We start from the raw sequence: 15,804 nt of genomic DNA on the forward strand, positions 1-15,804 counted from the left end.
CGCAGCGAGCTGACGAAGACGTGCACTCCCGTACAGGTGCTTTTGGCGCGCACGCTCTGCGTCCTCATCTCAATGCACATCGTGAGTGCTCGACAGCAGTCAATGAAGAAGATCTTTCGGCACCAGCCTTGCTCAGCCATCTCACACTTCTGACTGCCGCGCAGAGCAAGCATCTTGGCAGACAGCCACGATCTACCACCTCGTGCACTCTGCCGCTTTGCTCATCACTACCACGCTACCGATCGCTCCGTCGGCGGCGCTCACCACCAGTGCTTGGTCATTCGCGACCGGTATCACACTGTTTTCGGGCTCTGTGAGTGCATATATTTGGCCGAATGTCCTTTTGCGATGCTGCGGGTACTTACTTCTTGCTCGCCGGCTCAGATCTACGGGCTCTGCCTCACCAAGGAAGGTCATCCATCGCGTAAAATTCTTGGGCCTGCCACACCTCTAGGAGGGCTGGCATTCATCGCTGGATGGGTCGCTCTCGCCGTTGCCCAAAGAAGAGGGGCACCCAGGCTGCGGTGAGGATGCTCAGCGCTAGCTACATGTTTCGGATTCTCAGTGGAACAATCAGCGAATGGCGCAAGACCTGCTATTGGATACACGTTTGATTCTGAATCAGGGAAAGGATAATCTGTCCTACAAGCCTGGGTCTGCGTGCATCAGGAGCAACAGCACCACCCATCGTCGCATGTACACAGAGACAGGGCATCTCCTCATGCAAGTCCCGCTTGATCGTCAAAGATGGCCAACGCAGCAGGCGACAAGAACGAATGATGTTCTCGAGGATCCAGCGTGCTATCACCACCCTCTCTTGTGACGGAGAGATGACTGAGACAGACGCCGAGCGTCGTGGCGTCCCCTGCTGGATGCCCATGACAGAAATCGCTGTGAATCAAGAATTTGAGTGCGGGCGCCGAGTTTCGCGCACGTTGACTCGTGATTCAGATTCAAAATTCACAATTGAGATTCTTGATTCCTGATTGCTGCATCCAGCTAAAAACGGTTTGAGTCACGAGTCTGATGAGTGTAGCCAGCTGCAGGCCGCTCGCTCTGTGTATGATGATTAAGAATGCCTGAATTGCTCCTGCTGCTGCTTATCAAACTTACGCGTCCGATGGCTGCCGTTTCGATCTCGTCACGATCGGGCAAAGCAGCGCAGCAGCAGCGCTTCCATGCGCCGGCGTATGTGCGCATCTCACCTCCAGTCACGAGTCTGTGAGTGCAAGGCGCCAGGTTCGGTGATGCTTAACAAACAACCTGTGGGGGCTGCAATTATTGAATCACGAATCGTGAATCTGTGACTGATGACCACGCTTTCATGCATTTGTCCATCTCATCGACCACTACATCCTCAAACGTACAAGTCAGCTCGTTGCACCCAAAGCATAGCGCTATCATGTCTTCTCAAGCCGTCTCTATCGATCGTCTGGCGTTGCATGCCCTGCGCTTCAAGGCCAGCACTCCCTCAGCATTGGTGCTCGGGCTCGGTTTGTAAGTTCTCAAAAATTGAGGCTTCACGTGGGTGGTGACGCTAGCTGCTGAGCTGATGTATGCACCCCTATGCGTGTGTTTGGGAAACGCACTCAGCGCTGCCAACTCATATCTCTTCCTTGGTAACATTGCGCTCGCCGGCCTAGGCCCCTTGCCTGTCATCACTTCCTGGAGGGAGGAGCTGGGCTTGCGCGCAGGACAAAGCACCGTGATGTGAGTACAAGCTCGTCGAGCCCGGCGGGCCGATGCGCTCGCTCAGGCTGGTCGGAGAGATGCTGCTCCCATTGGGGATGGGCCTACAATCTTGATTAGTATCGTGTGTGACACTGGGCTGGGCATGCGCAAGCAGGAGCCAGCTTGCATGGGCCCCTATGTGCTTCCAAAGTCTGTAGCTGACACACGCAATCCACGATACTCTTGTCATCAGATTCAAGAAATTCTACAAATCGGCGACCCCTTACTTTGCCGGGTCCGCAGTCCTTTCAGCTCTGTCGTTCCTGGCCACAGGCTTCCTCGCTCGTCCTCTGAGAGTCCTCGTCTGGCCTGCCGCACTTGTCACGGGAGCTGTGCCAATCTACACCTACTTTGCCAGTAAGTCATCGCGTATGTCCAAGTACGCGGACGCACAAGATTTCTGTGGATCGCTGTCGTTTCTAGCTAGGCCCCACCGCCCGCTTTCTAACGCCGGCATGCTTTTGTCGACTGTCGCAGTGTACCCAAACATCAACGCAATTTGCGACACGGCAGACACTGTGGGACCAGTCAAAGGTGCTATTGAGACGCTCTCCCCAAACGAAATCAAGCAGACGGACGAGCGCATTAACAAGTGGATTCTGCTCAACAACATTCGAATGGGTCTCTCTGGCACAGCTTGGTAAGTGTGCCGCGTACGAAGTCCTGACGCAAATCCGCATTACCGTCGCCTCTCCGATGAGATCGGTCGCTGACACAGCCTCTCGCATGCCGCCACCAGGTTGTTCGCCTTCTCTGCCGTTCTGCTGTACTGAGCAGGAAGGCACTCGCAGACCGCACCTTCTTTTTGTGAAGCCATCGCTCGTATCGACGTACCCAACTGGCAGCGCTGCCATTCATTGTATCCTTTGCTTGTGATTCTGCGCAGAAATGCATGGCAGAGACTCCCATTTGAATGAGAAGATTAGCGAGAGGGGATCTGCTGGCATGCCGAATTCGCGCAGGGGCATGGCAACAGAGATGCATTTCTAATGAACGAGAGGGTTACATGAGCGAGATCTGACGCTGCTCAACCGATGATAAGCTTGCCCTCGCCGTCGTTGAAAGAACTGCAGAATCGAGGTGGCGAAGTCAGTAGCCGTAGTGATGACTGCGCGTCGAGGTACTCACTACTCTGGAACCTCCAAGTTCAAAGGTGCCGGGCCTTTTCGTGCGCGGCCACTGATGTCGTAGTGAGAACCGTGGCATGGGCAGTACCTATGTACCAAAACAGCGGGCAGGACGTAAGCTCCCCGGCACACAAAAGCGACGCATCCATCAAGCGACTCACCAGCCGCCAAAGTCGCCAGCCTCGCCAATGGGTACGCAACCCAAATGGGTGCATACACCGAGCATGACAAGCCATTCGGGACGCTGAGCGCGGTCCGAGTCCTTTTGAGGGTCACGCAGCTTGCTGACGTCGACTTTGTTGGCCTCCTCGATTTCGTCTGCAGTACGGTGTCTAACAAAAACTGGCTTTCCACGCCACTTGATGATCGCGTTCTTTCCCTCCGGAATGGATTCCAGCTCAACTTCCACCTTCGCCAAGGCAAGAACGTCCGCTGACGCGCTCATCGAAGCCAAAAAGTCCTGCACTGTCGCTCGCGCACCCGATGCAGCGACCAACCCAAAGGTGCCTACCATGAAGTAGCTGAATGCCTTGTTGCTCGTGGGGTTCGAGGTTCGGTACGCGCCAAAGTCCGGAACAGTCTGCAATTGACGGCTGGAGGTGTGAATTCCGCGCAGAGAAGACCTAGAGGCGAGGCCAGTGGATGGAAGCGCTGAGACGACAAAGCACATGCGTCAGCACCTCTCGCATGCTAACTACCCCTTTTGTGTTGCGAGAGCGCTTCCCTCTCAGACCCCAAACATACTGGTCAAACCTTTCTCTATTTAGACATGCTCTCAGGAGACTCACCGTTCACGTTGGTGCGCGCAAAAGCAGCGGAAGCGGAAGGCTTGCCAAGCGCCCATGTTGGCACAGCGGTGCCATCGTGACGAGGAGCAGGTCCGTCGTGGTGAGCGTGTGGGTCCTCTGGTGCTCGCGCCGACAAGTTGACAGCTGATTGTGGTGCTCCTGATGCGGACACACGCACAGTAGGCCTGGAGAATGACGTGCACAAAACGTGTCGGAGCAAGGCATGTAAGTTGTGTGCAGATTCATCGCGAGCCGGCAAGTCGCCGCCGGAACCCTACAATCCAAAGGTAGGGCAACACTCACAGCAGGTTGGAGAAGGTTCGGCTACGCAAAGACAACGTCGACATTTTGACAAACAGCTCCCAAAACGGAATGGGCACTACGTGTGACGAATCGTGAATGGAGCTGCCAGCGTGACGACAGGGGTGATGTGATGATTGTCCCTGCCAGCGTCTATCCACTTTCAGGTTTGTGTGTCCAACCAGCTGTATCACTACAGCCCAGTGTAGTACCTAGCAGCTGCGAGAAGGATCACTCTTGACTGGGCGTAATGCAGCCAGCCAGCCAGGCGCGTCCGACGGGCGCACGAATCAGCGTGCGCTGGGTTTTTGTCAGCGGGATCCCGCGCGGCTCAGTCCGATCAGCCACGTGGCGTGCACTCGTGGTTCAAACTTGCTGCCCGCACCTGATGTCCCCGCTCAATTTGATATTATTCGTGATCCTTGATTCACGTTGTACCAGATTGAACGTGGCTGTGTTGTGCGCGTGCGTACAGCATCGACGCGAGAGCAGAGTAGCTGCGTCGCGGCAACGCTGGATCGGAGCTCCCACGTTGACAGGCAAAGCATCGACCATATCAACGTGTTGTTCTTCGGCAGACGCACGCACGCTTGGTAAGTACTTCAAATACCTCTTCTTTTGACTCTCCACAAGCAAGCTGATTACACCTATTCAGGCCACCGAACATCGACGTTTGAGGAAGCACCCAACGGGTGGTCTCCCATCCAGCGAGATCCGCAATGACTGACGCAGGCAATCCTCCTCCTGACGCTCACTGGGATGGGGCCGACCTAGGAGCTGCGGATGATGGTAGCGATGGCGAAAATTGGGACAAAATCGATAGACAAGGCATATTGTTGCTCTTGTGGATACATGGGTAAGTAGGGCGCTTTGCAGACTTACAAGGTCACATTTCTCACTGCATCTCCTTGCTCGCTCGGCCTATCGCAGTTTCAAAGGATCATCAACCACGACCTTCTGTGACTTTCCGGCACGAGTGGCGCACATGGTACAGGAGACGCATCCCAACTTGGCCGTCTGCTCCGAGGTGTATCCGACCTACGAGACTCGAGGCTCCTTAGCTGCGGCTTCGGAAGCTCTTCTCGAGTGGCTCACTCTTCGCGCTGTCGAGTTGGAATGCAAGCCTCTAACGGATGAGAAGACGGGTCAGGAGGTGCCAGCCAACGTATCGGGCAGAGGCCTTGGTGCGGGCAGTGTCCGCATCGTCCTCTGCGGTCACAGTATGGGGGGATTGGTGGCCGTGGATGCGGCTCTTAGCGCTGCTTCGTCCGCGCCCCCAGGACCTCATCGACACGACCGGCTCTGGCCCCGAATCGTTGGTCTCATTGCCTTCGACACGCCATACTACGGTGTTCATCCGGGAACATTCAAGAACAGTGCAACAAAATATGGAGGGTATCTGAAGCAAGCACACTCGATTGGCACCCAACTAGCGCCCTTGGGAGCCGGTCTTGGGCTTTGGGGAGCTTCAAAGGCAGCAGCCAATCCTGCCCCTGCAAATGCTCATAGGATCGCAAATGGTGCATCGCCCTCGTCTGCTTCTTCGCAGTCGACAGGCTCGAAGCAGGAGCAGAAGAAGAGCAGCTCTTGGAGCAGTGCGCTCATGATTGGCGGTGCTGCTATGACCGTGCTCGCCGGGGCCGCAGGGGGTGCTTACTTCGGCGGAGGCTTTGAATGGCTGAACGATCACTTCTTGTTCGTCAGCAATCTCTGGGATGATCAGGGCCTAAAGTCAAGGTGAGAGTGTCTGTCCTCCTCGCTGCATGGAAAACCTGATGGCTGACCACTCAAATATCTCAGACTCGAGCGTCTCGTCGATCAGCCACAAATCTTCTTCCATGCGCTCTACAATCGTCTGCCTCCGCAGCCAGCCTCGTCGGACAGGCGCACCTTCATCGTTCTCCCACCTGGCAGTTCGCCGGTCGGAGAGAGCTTCGAGCCCATCGAATGTCCAGGCGATATCGATGAGGTGGGGGCACACATGGCAATGTTCGACTCACGGTCGAAGACATACTTCAACATGGGACTGCGTGAGCTGCACTGGGCGCCGCCGCGAAGACTAGCGCGTTCACAGTTGACAATATGATTCTTTCGGGCAGGTGCTGCTGCTCTGGTCGCGCAGTGCATTGACAATGAGACGGCTGAAACGACACCTGAGGCAACAGTCAAGCAGGAATCGTCCGCTCCATAGTTCTTTTCTTTGCGACCTTCTAGCACCTGAGCTACTACCAAGGACGCCCCCAATCAAAGCGAGCCACTATCTGGATTGGGATTGCACCAACCAGGACTGACATCTTGTCAGACTGCGAAGCTATTTCGCGCCACCCAGATACATTGGGTCTCAGTCGAAAATGCCTACCCAAGGGCATTGGCAAATTTTTCTGCTGCTGCTCACACCTGCTCGAAGCGCTCCGCCCATGTGCACTGCCAAGGAGTAGGATTCAGCTTTCATCAGGCCGTTGGACAATTTCCTTACGGTATGTCGGAGCCATCTTGGTCGGTGTGCACGACCTAAACGACGCAGTCGTGTCCGGCTCTGTCCACTCAAAGATTGCTTTGGCGGCTTTCTTTTGCCCTTCAGAATTGAGTGGGGCAGCATGTATCTCTCCTCTATGTAGCAGCCCATAGACCCTGGCAGTCACCCCATCCTTGCAAATGTTTGCATCACCTTTCCCGCAGCTGTTCGATGCCCAGCAGATTCGAGCAACGTCAGTGATGACTTATTCAAATGTACACCTGAATGTGTCCCCACTCAAACCCATTTTCATTGGCCAGAATTCAATCACGAGCCTGAGCCAGCTTCAGGAACACGGCTGCAGTCGTGAGTGGCGGATTGCTCCATGTCTCATCTTCGGTTGCGGAGGACTTGGAGCCGGAGTTGCATCGAGTGTCGTTGTACAGGTCTCAGCTCTCGGGTCTCAAATCTTCGCAGATGCCATGTGGTCGGCATCGCCATCACCGTGACGCGGAAAACAAGGAAGTTTTGAGGGTGATTTCGGTCCAGAATCAGGCAAGCATACACCGCACGTGAGCGTGAAAGATTGCTGGGGGGGATGTCAGCAAGTGGCGCACGTGGTGCTGCGTGTAGGCCCGAAGCTAAATTTAAGAACGCTGCAGAAGAGCGATGACTGCATGGGCGCGTTGGCGAGGCCCATCATCAATCAAAATCAAACTCAGCACGTGAAGCATCAGCCAAAATTGAGAAATTTTGATTCACCGCCTCTTCTGCCTTGCTCGATCTACGCTGCTGGTGGTGGTGGCAGCATGCAGCGCCGAGATGGTCTTTGCCGCCTAGCTGCCCTGCATCAGCTAGCTACAGCTATAGCTGTGCACAAATACCATAGCTAGCATGCATGTTAGCAAAGACGGCCTCGACGGACGGCCTTTGGGCGGAGTCACGAGTCTGCGCGAGTGACAAGAGCTGCGAGATCTGACTCATCGGAGGGATGACGGTGACGGCAGAGCCTAGACTGATGAGCTTCAGTCGAGCTACACATACCGTACACACGTAGCTAATCTTGCAGCACCGCACGGATTGATGGCAGACGCGCGAGAAGGTGCGTCACGAGCGAGTCACGAGTCACGAGTAAGTCGGTCACTGACTCGTGCATGCATCATAACCGAACTGCCGCGCACGTCTGACTCGAGCTCTAAATTCACCTACATCTTCGCTTCCTCCTTCACATCCATCAGACCCATCCGGCTATACTTGTAACAATCGACTCGGCCAACACTTGTGTCAATCATGTCTTCGGAGCACCCAACGATCTTGCCAGCCGTCAACGGCGTGAACGGCACCAATGGATCGGCTGCAGCGCCTTCCAGGTCTGCCGCACCTGCTGCTGCTGCTGCCGCTTCAGCACACGGACCCAGCGGAACTTTTGGCGTCAAGTCTGGTCTTGCTCAGATGCTCAAGGGAGGCGTCATCATGGTGCGTTCACTCAGCAGGCTTGGCTCCTCGCTGTAGGAGGAGAGGCTCTACGAAATTCTCGTAATTCCCGAGGCTCACGCTGCCTTGCACCCTGCTTGGCACTTCGCAGGACGTCGTCAACGCTGAGCAGGCGCGCATTGCCGAAGAGGCAGGCGCTTGCGCCGTCATGGCCCTGGAAAGAGTACCAGCTGACATCCGCGTGGAAGGCGGTGTCGCCCGTATGTCAGACCCTAAGATGATCAAGGAGATCATCGAGGCTGTCACCATCCCCGTCATGGCCAAGTGCCGCATTGGTCACTTCGTCGAGGCTCAGATTTTGCAGGTGAGTACAGACGTTGTCCGGCGCGACATTGAGCGGCGTACGGAGCGGTGTTGTCGTCGCCAGGTAGCTCTAGGCAAGGAACTTCTGCGCGATTGTTGCCTCGCAGCTGCTCTGCTCTGTTCGAGGCTTGCATCTGAGCTGACGCATCTTGGACCTCATCACTTCTGCTCAACATAGTCCATCAACGTCGACTACATTGACGAGTCCGAAGTGTTGACGCCCGCAGATGACTATCACCACATCGCCAAGCACCAGTTCAAGATTCCTTTTGTGTGCGGATGCCGAAACCTCGGCGAGGCCTTGAGGCGCATCTCTGAGGGCGCAGCCATGATCCGTACCAAGGGCGAGGCAGGCACTGGAAACGTTGTAGAGGCGGTTCACCATCAGCGCACAGTCCAAGCAGAGATCCGACGAGCTGCTGGTATGAGCGATGAGGAGCTGTACGCATACGCCAAGGAGATCTCCGCTCCCTACCACCTGCTCAAGGAGACCGCCCGACTGAAGCGCTTGCCAGTCGTCAACTTTGCCGCTGGAGGTGTTGCTACTCCCGCAGATGCAGCGCTCATGATGCAGCTCGGCAGCGACGGTGTATTCGTCGGTTCGGGCATCTTCAAGGGACAGAATCAGGCAGCTAGAGCCAAGGCCATTGTCCAAGCTGTGGCACACTACGATTCTCCCGAGAAGCTTGCCGAAGTCTCCACCGACCTCGGCGAGGCTATGGTTGGCTTGACCATCAGCGATAACATGAAAGGCGGCAAGCTCTCTCAGCGTGGCTGGTAAAAGATCGAACCCAAGAGCAGCCTCCTTTCACGTATCTATCCCATTTCAACATGATTTTATTGTCGACCCCACCTCCGTCTTCTTGCCTCACCTGCATTTTCTATCATCATCACCACCATCTCATTCGAAGGTCAAGATCCTGTCAACAAAGCCAAGATGTAGAGTCCCTTCTTTCCAAGATCGCGCTGCTGATCTTGGTGTAGAGTCCACACGTCAAAAATGCAAATTTCAATGCTCACATCGTCATCGCCGCTCACCACCTCGCAACAGGCGGCTTGTTTGCCAAGAACGAGTGTCAGCTCAAAGATTGAGTATCAGCGTACACGCGGTGCCGTTCTCATACTCTTCTGTGAAGGCTTGTGCTACTCATGCATCGCTCCCATCTGAAGGCTGCGGTCTATATCACGTCAGCGCAGGCGAAATGGAGCGCAAGAGCGCGGCTGACTTGCTGCATGGCACCCGACGCTCATCACGATTCACAGCTGCTATGGTCACGAGTTCCGAGGAATTATGAGATGCGAGTCATGCCAATGAAATCACACGTGAGAGCATGCTACTGCAGCCCAATCCATGGCGCCGACCGCTCGATCGCGCTCCGGGGATGGCTCCCCTCGGCACCGTGCTGCCGAGAGGGCCAGCCACAAACCGCAGGCTTACATATACATAAGCAAAACATGACGATTCGGAGTGAAGTTATGGACTGTTGCTTTGACGAGCGCATTCATCACAATCACCAATCAAGAATAATGTCTGCTGCGCTTAATTGAGACTTGCCGTCCTTCTCGGGAGCCGCGCGACCTATACCGCACCGTAGCGCGCCCTGCCAAGTGACGTTGCGCGGGCACTGCTGTCTGCCCGAGGTACCCAAGGTCGTGCCCGCTCGAGGTTGCTGCAATGAGTGCCTCCCCTTATTCTGATTGGGAAAAGCAAAAGAACGGCCATGGCCGAGTGAGCGCTCGAAGGGCTCCCTCATCCCTCATTGTACGCTACGATCAGCTCATTGCAATCACCAGCTACCAACACTTTCACCGATCACTTCCGACTTGCGAACAGAACGATGCGCTGTTTGGGCATCTGGTCGCTTGCAGCAGCGCTGCTGCGCCTGTGCATGGCTACGTTGCCTGACGAGCAATTGCCTCCCCTCCCGCTAACGGGTCAGTCGGTGCCGATCCCACATGGTCATTTGTCGGAAGACGACGTAAGCCTGGCTGCTGTGCGCTCAGCCCTGGACGCGCTGCAGCAATCCATCGTGCATTCTGTGCTTGCTCGTGCTGCGCTTCCGCTGGATGGCAGGACCATCGCATCGGAAAAGCCGTTGCTCAAGGCTATCTTTGCTGCGTCTTACAACTCGAGCATCGATTCGGATCTACCAGAAAGGCTCTTCGCGTCGATAGCCCCTGATCCTCCGTACCTTTACTACATCCGTGATGGGGCAGCAGCAGAGAGGTACGGTGATAGGGAGCACCACAGCAGCCCGAAGGATTTGATCGATGCATACTATCAGGACGTCCTACCTCACCTACTACGCAGAGCACCAGAGAATGCATCTGCCAATGTAGAAGACGGTCAGACGCAAGTGCCCAACGTCAGCACCTTGACCGCTCTAGCAAGCGCGCAAGTTCTGCAATCGCTAAGCGCCCGGGTGCATCTCGGACGAGCAGCAGGGCAAGCCAAATACCTAGCAGATCCACTCTCGTACTGCGATCTGGCCAAACGAGGAAATGTTGTTGCATTGCGGGACAAAGTGAGGAACAAGGCTCAAGAGCAGAGCGTCTTGCGCAAGCTGTACTCTCAAATGCAAGCTTGGTCGCACACTCCAAACTTCTCCGGCGACTCCAAGGTACCGACGTTGAACTTTACGGTGCCTGCAACCATCAATCCTCTTCCTATGGTCGAGTTGTACAGGATGTGAGCAGATCGAGGCCTTGATCCTACATAGCATTGAGACGTTCTCATGAGGAAGATGACCGAGCTCCTCTCTCTAATTAGCGCCGTCATTCCCACCACGACGGACGTTCAGGTATCAACGCTGCTCGCATACAGTGTCGAGCGCTGCTGAATGATCACGCAGAAACAGCGTCACACCGCAGTCTGCTTGAACAGACGCACCACACAAACCTCGGCTTAATCGCGCTCGTGATCTCAAGGCACTCCGGCAGGTGCGCCCCCTCTGCCCCTCCCGGTATCTGATGCGCACGCCCTCAGATCTGCGTTACGGAGTGAAAGTGATCTTTCAAGGGAATCGGTCGTGAGTATATTTAAAGGATGTTCGTGGAGTGATGCGCAATCCTACAATCGCAGGCAGGCCGAAAAAGACTATCGATCACCAGGGGTAAAGACTCTGGTGCGAAGTGAAGAAGGATCGTTCTCAAAGCTCTGCACGATATCGTCGATCGCCACGTTGCTCGCCGTCCTTCTCATCCTCGGATGGGCAGCGCTGGGCAAAGGATCGTGGAAATTGCCCAAAGCTGGTGCGCCTGCCGATTGTTGATACCGCATGCCCGCTTCGGCCCTGTCCCGAGCTGCGGTGAGCGACATGCTCTGCAAGCTGTTGGACAAATTTCGTCGATGCTTGTCGCTGTGACGCGGGGCGTTGCTGGTCGTGTGCGAGCTCTGGGCAAATGTGGCTTGTCCATGACCGGTGCTGCGACTGTGACTGTGTCCTGAGTCATTGCTGGTACTGGACTTCGCAGAGTGTCCAGTTCGATCACTTTGACTGCGCTGCATGTCAGCTGATCTGCTGCCATTGGCGGGCCCTCCCGCGTCGGACTGTGCTCGCTTTGCTTCAGCCTCGGCTCCGAGAGCTTTCTTTGCGACGTTGGCGGGCTGAGCCGCAGAAGCGGCCCTCCGTGCAGCCTCGTCAAATTCCGCCCACTCGGCTTCCTCTTCCTTTGTCCGACCTGAGCGCTCTCTTTGTCCTTGCTGTCCGGCAGTCTCGCTGTCCGACTCTGTCCCCCTCTCGACCTTGTACGAGCCAGCCTTTTCGCCCGTGCGAGGCTCTACAGACTCGCCGCGTTCGTTGACCATGCCTGCTCTCATTTCGGAATCCACAGTCTGTCGGCTAGTGTCACGCTGGATAGACTTGCGCTTGTCTCGCTTGTCCAGCGCTGTGCGCACAAAGTGCCTGGCGGACTGCAGTGCTTTGCGAGAAGCGTCGAGGAAGAGGAAAGCTTGAAAGACATGCACGCAGTCTTCGTACAGCTCATGTCTAACTGCCACTCCCGATTTGCTTGCCTTGTGTGCAAGCAAGGTCCCTTCGTCTCGAAGTACCTCGGCATCGCCGCACTGAATAAGTAAGGGAGGCAAGCCCCGCATGTCGCCGAAAAGCGCTGTGGCGAGGGCACACGCTTGTCAGTAAGACGTGCGAGACCGATCTATTGGCGGCAACTCACGACTTGCATATGGATGGGTGATGTACTTTTCAATGTTGTCACCCAAGTAAGCAGCGACTGGATTCATGTGGTTGCCGCTGACAGGCATAGGCAAATAGTCAAAGGCCGAATTAGTCTCCCACGAGTCGCAGGACATGGTGAGGTCGACCCAAGGGCTGAAGAGGATGGCCCCAGAAGGCAGATCGTAGCCGTTGTCCCTGAGGTAGTACATGAGTGCAAAGGCGAGCCCTCCACCTGCAGAGTCAGCACCGATCACAATGTTGCTCGGTGGGATGCCGAGGTCTTCGGTTAAGCGGAACCAAGACGAAACAACATCGTGAAGGGGTCCAGGAAATTTGCAGTCGGGCGCGAGCCGGTAGTTGATGCCAAATATTCTGCACTCCGTGTACTTGGACAGGGCGATTGTCAAAGGTCGATGGGTGACTGCGGACATGATGAAATAGGCGCCTCCGTGAATGTATAGGATCACGCGTTCTTTTTCCCTAGATTTGCCGGACCTCCAATCCGATTGAAGCCTCCGCCAGGTCTGTTTGCCAACGACCCATTCGCCTGTCAATTCGCGCTTTCCATCTTCCTGAGCATCCACCTCGGCCAGTAGACCCCTCAGATTGCGTTTCTTGACTCTGAAAGAGACAGGCGTAATCAATCCGTCCTTGGGCACCGGCAAGAAGGAGCTGAGCTCAAAGAACGACTGCATGCCAGCGATCGTTGCGAACTGGGTATACTGTGCCGAGTCACGCATGATTCTGGTGAACACGCTCATCTCGATACCCCAAGACTTTTTTGGTGGTCCGTATACCGCATGAGAAGCAATGGCCGAGGTGATGGAGATGCCTTGATTAATAAAGAAGGGAATGTACTGCCAGACTTTGCTGATCGTCATTTCTGGCTTTTCTTGCATCTCAGCGGTGGGATCGACGCGCGCCGATGATGGCAATTGAGCCGACTTGTACTGATCCAGAAGAGTGTCCAACGTTGCGTCTTTCTTCTCTGGCTTCTTGCTGGCCGCCCTTCTGCCGGGCGTCATCGTTTGGTCTGACAGTCCGGACGTGGAGCGCGCAGGACTTGACTGACCGGATTTCGCGCCATCGTCTGAGATCGGGTGACCCTCGGAATTACCAGCAGGGTTCTCACCATGGGCGGTGGCTTCTGCAGCTGCGGCGACAGCTGCTGTGCCACTCCGCCGAGATGTCGGCGCAGTGCCACCTGCGATGCAGAAGGGAGCATCGCGACCAGCACCCTTGGCGGTAGTACTCTTGGACGCTATTACCTCGGGGTCTGCCATTTGGATTAGGGAGCCCTCGGGAGTAGGCACAACCGAAGAGGAGGGCGTCAAGGTCGAAGTCGACACGTCGCGATCCGCAGCTGCTCCTTCGTGAGTAGGAGAATGAAGCAGTGAGTCACCACGCTTGTGCAAGCTGATGTTCGTCGCTACCTTGATCAAAGAGTGCAGCTTCTCCTCTGGAATGTCCTTTGAGTGTTGCTGGCGAAGATGATGAAGTTTCTGCAAGTACGACACTGTCTCTACCGCCGTCACTGCTCTGCCAAACTTTTCCTTGGCTGTCAAGTGGCGCTTCGCGCTTTCCTTGAGGCAGCAGCCCCTGTGTTCGTCAGGAGTATCCTCGTGCAAGTCTGGGAGATCCGCAAGCCATGGATGCTTGAGGGCTTGTTCTGGTGTGAAACGCTTTTCGGCGGGGCACAGACACTTCAGGATGAATTCTTTGGCCGAGTCTGAAACTTCGCCCCAGTACTTCGGCTCAAATTCGACCTTCATCCCGATGATCTGCTGAAACAGCGTCGGCTGATCCTCGCCATAGAAGGGTGTGTATCCTGCCAGGAGACAATAAGCGATGACTCCAGCAGACCAAATGTCGACTGGCGGTCCGTAACCCTTTCCGAGCAGGACCTCTGGCGCAACATACTGCGGGCTTCCACATGCAGTCATCAGCAGACCTTCGTCCGGAATAAACTTGCTCAAGCCAAAGTCCGAGATGACAATATCGCTCGGTTCCTTCTTCTCCCGTAGCAGGATATTCTCCGGTTTGAGGTCGCGATGAATGATGTCTTGTTTGTGCAGGTAGGCAACACCTTCGAAGATCTGCCTGACGATATGCCTAGCATCCAGCTCGTTGTAGAAGACCTTTTCCACAAGCCTATCAAACAGCTCTCCACCTCGGCACAAGTCAGTCACGATGAAGACGCCTTCCTTTGTCTCGTACAAATCCCACATTTTGATGCTGAAACAACATGCGGGTCGGTCTCTCTTAGAGGTCAGCTCGCAACCCAGTGTGGATCAGCCCAGGCGCGAATCGGCGACTCACACGTGAGGATGCTCTACCTTGCCCAAGATGTGGATCTCCTCCTGAAGCATCTTCTCGCTATTCTCCTTCAGGGGTTTTTTGGCAATGATCTTGAGAGCTCGTTCAGTCCCTGTCGACTTTTCGACGCACGACTTGACCACCGCAAAGCTGCCTTGGCCAAGTACATGTGGCAAGACGTTGTACTTTTTCGAGAGGGCTCCAGGAAGCAGCGGAGATCCGTCGTCCTCCGTCTGTCATCGCAAGATAAAAGGGAAGACCGGAGTGCAGAAGATCAGCCACATTCAGACCTTGAGCTCAGGCGTGCGCACATGAATGCTTATCCGTAGCTTGCTCAGTCGAGGTCGAGCAGCCACACCATCTTCGGCGCTAAGCGACCCAAAGCAAGGCGAGTACTCACGTCTTTGAACCAGCTCCTGAAAGCGGAGTGCAAGTGATGTCCCACCATTCTGACTTTTTCTCTCCTTTTGCCCTTAACTCTCTGCGTATGTCTTCTGTTCAAGAGCTCACCAAACAAGCTCTCCTTTCTATGTACGTTGACGGCAATTTGGGTGATGTGGGGTTGTTCTGCGCCACTATCGCTCTCGCCTTCGCCGCTCTCTGGTTCTGAGGGATGGGGCGAAGAGGTGCGCAGAGCTAGTAGCTTTGATTGGGGAGTGGATGGAGGGCTGATGGAATGCAGATTTGGACCCGACTTGAAGTTCATGGAAGGAAGTGAGGCGGAAGAGTAGGTGGCTCGCTAATGATCGACAGCTTTCGCTCTACAGCTTACTTAATCGCCTTTGTCTCTTGCGCCGATGGCAAGACCAAGGTGTAGCACGAGGTGGGCGCACCGCTGCTGTTTAACCACTTGGTTTCCGCCTCCCACAGTCCTGCGGCACGCTAGGGGCCGCGAGTCGATAGGGATAGATTTGGGCGAGATGAGCTCGTGAATGCTGAGCAAAGTCGAGGCTGGAGCAGGGGATGTGTGAGTTAGAGACGCGCTTCCCAAGGAGAGCGCTGTGGTCGAGGAAGTCGATGAGCATAGGTAGCCATCCAAGTCGCGAGTGGTATGAACGTGCATGCCAGAAGCGCGAAGTCGACAAAGTCCGTTTCAAACGTCGCATGTACAGACA

The 15,804-nt window shown here is 55.4% G+C and overlaps 7 protein-coding genes across 7 annotated transcripts; 5 read left to right on the forward strand and 2 right to left on the reverse strand.

The window, feature by feature from the left end:
- Positions 1–35: 35 nt before the first annotated feature.
- Positions 36–528, forward strand: IE81DRAFT_287623 (DUF423-domain-containing protein; the record flags this gene model as incomplete). The annotated part of the gene is made up of 3 exons (XM_025511718.1): positions 36–81; positions 165–313; positions 385–528. Coding segments are annotated over 3 exons (339 nt in total), but the record flags the coding sequence as incomplete, so codon positions are not given.
- Positions 529–1,402: 874 nt separating this feature from the next.
- Positions 1,403–2,504, forward strand: IE81DRAFT_345906 (hypothetical protein; the record flags this gene model as incomplete). The annotated part of the gene is made up of 5 exons (XM_025515971.1): positions 1,403–1,497; positions 1,594–1,710; positions 1,925–2,088; positions 2,209–2,371; positions 2,471–2,504. 5 exons carry the CDS (start codon positions 1,403–1,405, stop codon positions 2,502–2,504), a joined length of 573 nt encoding a protein of 190 aa, XP_025371362.1.
- IE81DRAFT_321603 (putative ubiquinol-cytochrome-c reductase Rieske iron-sulfur protein) lies at positions 2,306–4,183 on the reverse strand. Its single transcript, XM_025513397.1, has 5 exons — positions 3,950–4,183; positions 3,647–3,831; positions 3,020–3,509; positions 2,860–2,946; positions 2,306–2,798 (listed from the first exon to the last, which is right to left on the reverse strand). Exons 1-5 carry the CDS (start codon positions 3,991–3,993, stop codon positions 2,759–2,761), a joined length of 846 nt encoding a protein of 281 aa, XP_025371363.1. The 5' UTR covers positions 3,994–4,183; the 3' UTR covers positions 2,306–2,758.
- A 482-nt stretch (positions 4,184–4,665) lies between these two features.
- IE81DRAFT_345908 (hypothetical protein) lies at positions 4,666–6,137 on the forward strand (the record flags this gene model as incomplete). The annotated part of the gene is made up of 4 exons (XM_025515972.1): positions 4,666–4,802; positions 4,877–5,683; positions 5,747–5,976; positions 6,046–6,137. 4 exons carry the CDS (start codon positions 4,666–4,668, stop codon positions 6,135–6,137), a joined length of 1,266 nt encoding a protein of 421 aa, XP_025371364.1.
- Positions 6,138–7,691: 1,554 nt separating this feature from the next.
- IE81DRAFT_287658 (putative pyridoxine biosynthesis protein PDX1) lies at positions 7,692–8,979 on the forward strand (the record flags this gene model as incomplete). The annotated part of the gene is made up of 3 exons (XM_025511720.1): positions 7,692–7,877; positions 7,987–8,199; positions 8,377–8,979. 3 exons carry the CDS (start codon positions 7,692–7,694, stop codon positions 8,977–8,979), a joined length of 1,002 nt encoding a protein of 333 aa, XP_025371365.1.
- A 1,108-nt stretch (positions 8,980–10,087) lies between these two features.
- On the forward strand, positions 10,088–10,970 carry IE81DRAFT_365168 (hypothetical protein; the record flags this gene model as incomplete). Its single annotated transcript, XM_025516915.1, has 1 exon — positions 10,088–10,970. One exon carries the CDS (start codon positions 10,088–10,090, stop codon positions 10,889–10,891), a length of 804 nt encoding a protein of 267 aa, XP_025371366.1. The 3' UTR covers positions 10,892–10,970.
- On the reverse strand, positions 10,969–15,739 carry IE81DRAFT_321607 (Pkinase-domain-containing protein). Its single transcript, XM_025513398.1, has 4 exons — positions 15,090–15,739; positions 14,693–14,922; positions 12,372–14,608; positions 10,969–12,308 (listed from the first exon to the last, which is right to left on the reverse strand). The coding sequence occupies exons 1-4, from the start codon at positions 15,393–15,395 to the stop codon at positions 11,296–11,298; spliced, it is 3,786 nt and encodes a 1,261-aa protein (XP_025371367.1). The 5' UTR covers positions 15,396–15,739; the 3' UTR covers positions 10,969–11,295.
- Between the last annotated feature and the right edge of the window lie 65 nt (positions 15,740–15,804).

Source organism: Ceraceosorus guamensis (genome assembly GCF_003144195.1).
Source record: "Ceraceosorus guamensis strain MCA 4658 unplaced genomic scaffold IE81scaffold_13, whole genome shotgun sequence".
Classification (NCBI taxonomy): Eukaryota; Fungi; Basidiomycota; class Exobasidiomycetes; order Ceraceosorales; family Ceraceosoraceae; genus Ceraceosorus; species Ceraceosorus guamensis.

Bases quoted from the DNA above. Each gene is read 5' to 3' on its own strand.
- IE81DRAFT_321607 (XM_025513398.1), bottom strand. From the start codon at position 15,395: ATGAACTTCAAGTCGGGTCCAAATCTGCATTCCATCAGCCCTCCATCC. The intron at 14,923-15,089 runs GTGAGTACTCGC...TTGCGATGACAG, and splicing joins TCAGGAGCTGGTTCAAAGAC to ACGGAGGACGACGGATCTCC. The intron at 14,609-14,692 runs GTGAGTCGCCGA...ATGTTGTTTCAG, and splicing joins AAGGTAGAGCATCCTCACGT to CATCAAAATGTGGGATTTGT.
- IE81DRAFT_321603 (XM_025513397.1), bottom strand. From the start codon at position 3,993: ATGTCGACGTTGTCTTTGCGTAGCCGAACCTTCTCCAACCTGCT. The intron at 3,510-3,646 runs GTGAGTCTCCTG...TTGTCGTCTCAG, and splicing joins TGCGCGCACCAACGTGAACG to CGCTTCCATCCACTGGCCTC. The intron at 2,799-2,859 runs GTGAGTACCTCG...TCGATTCTGCAG, and splicing joins AACTTGGAGGTTCCAGAGTA to TTCTTTCAACGACGGCGAGG.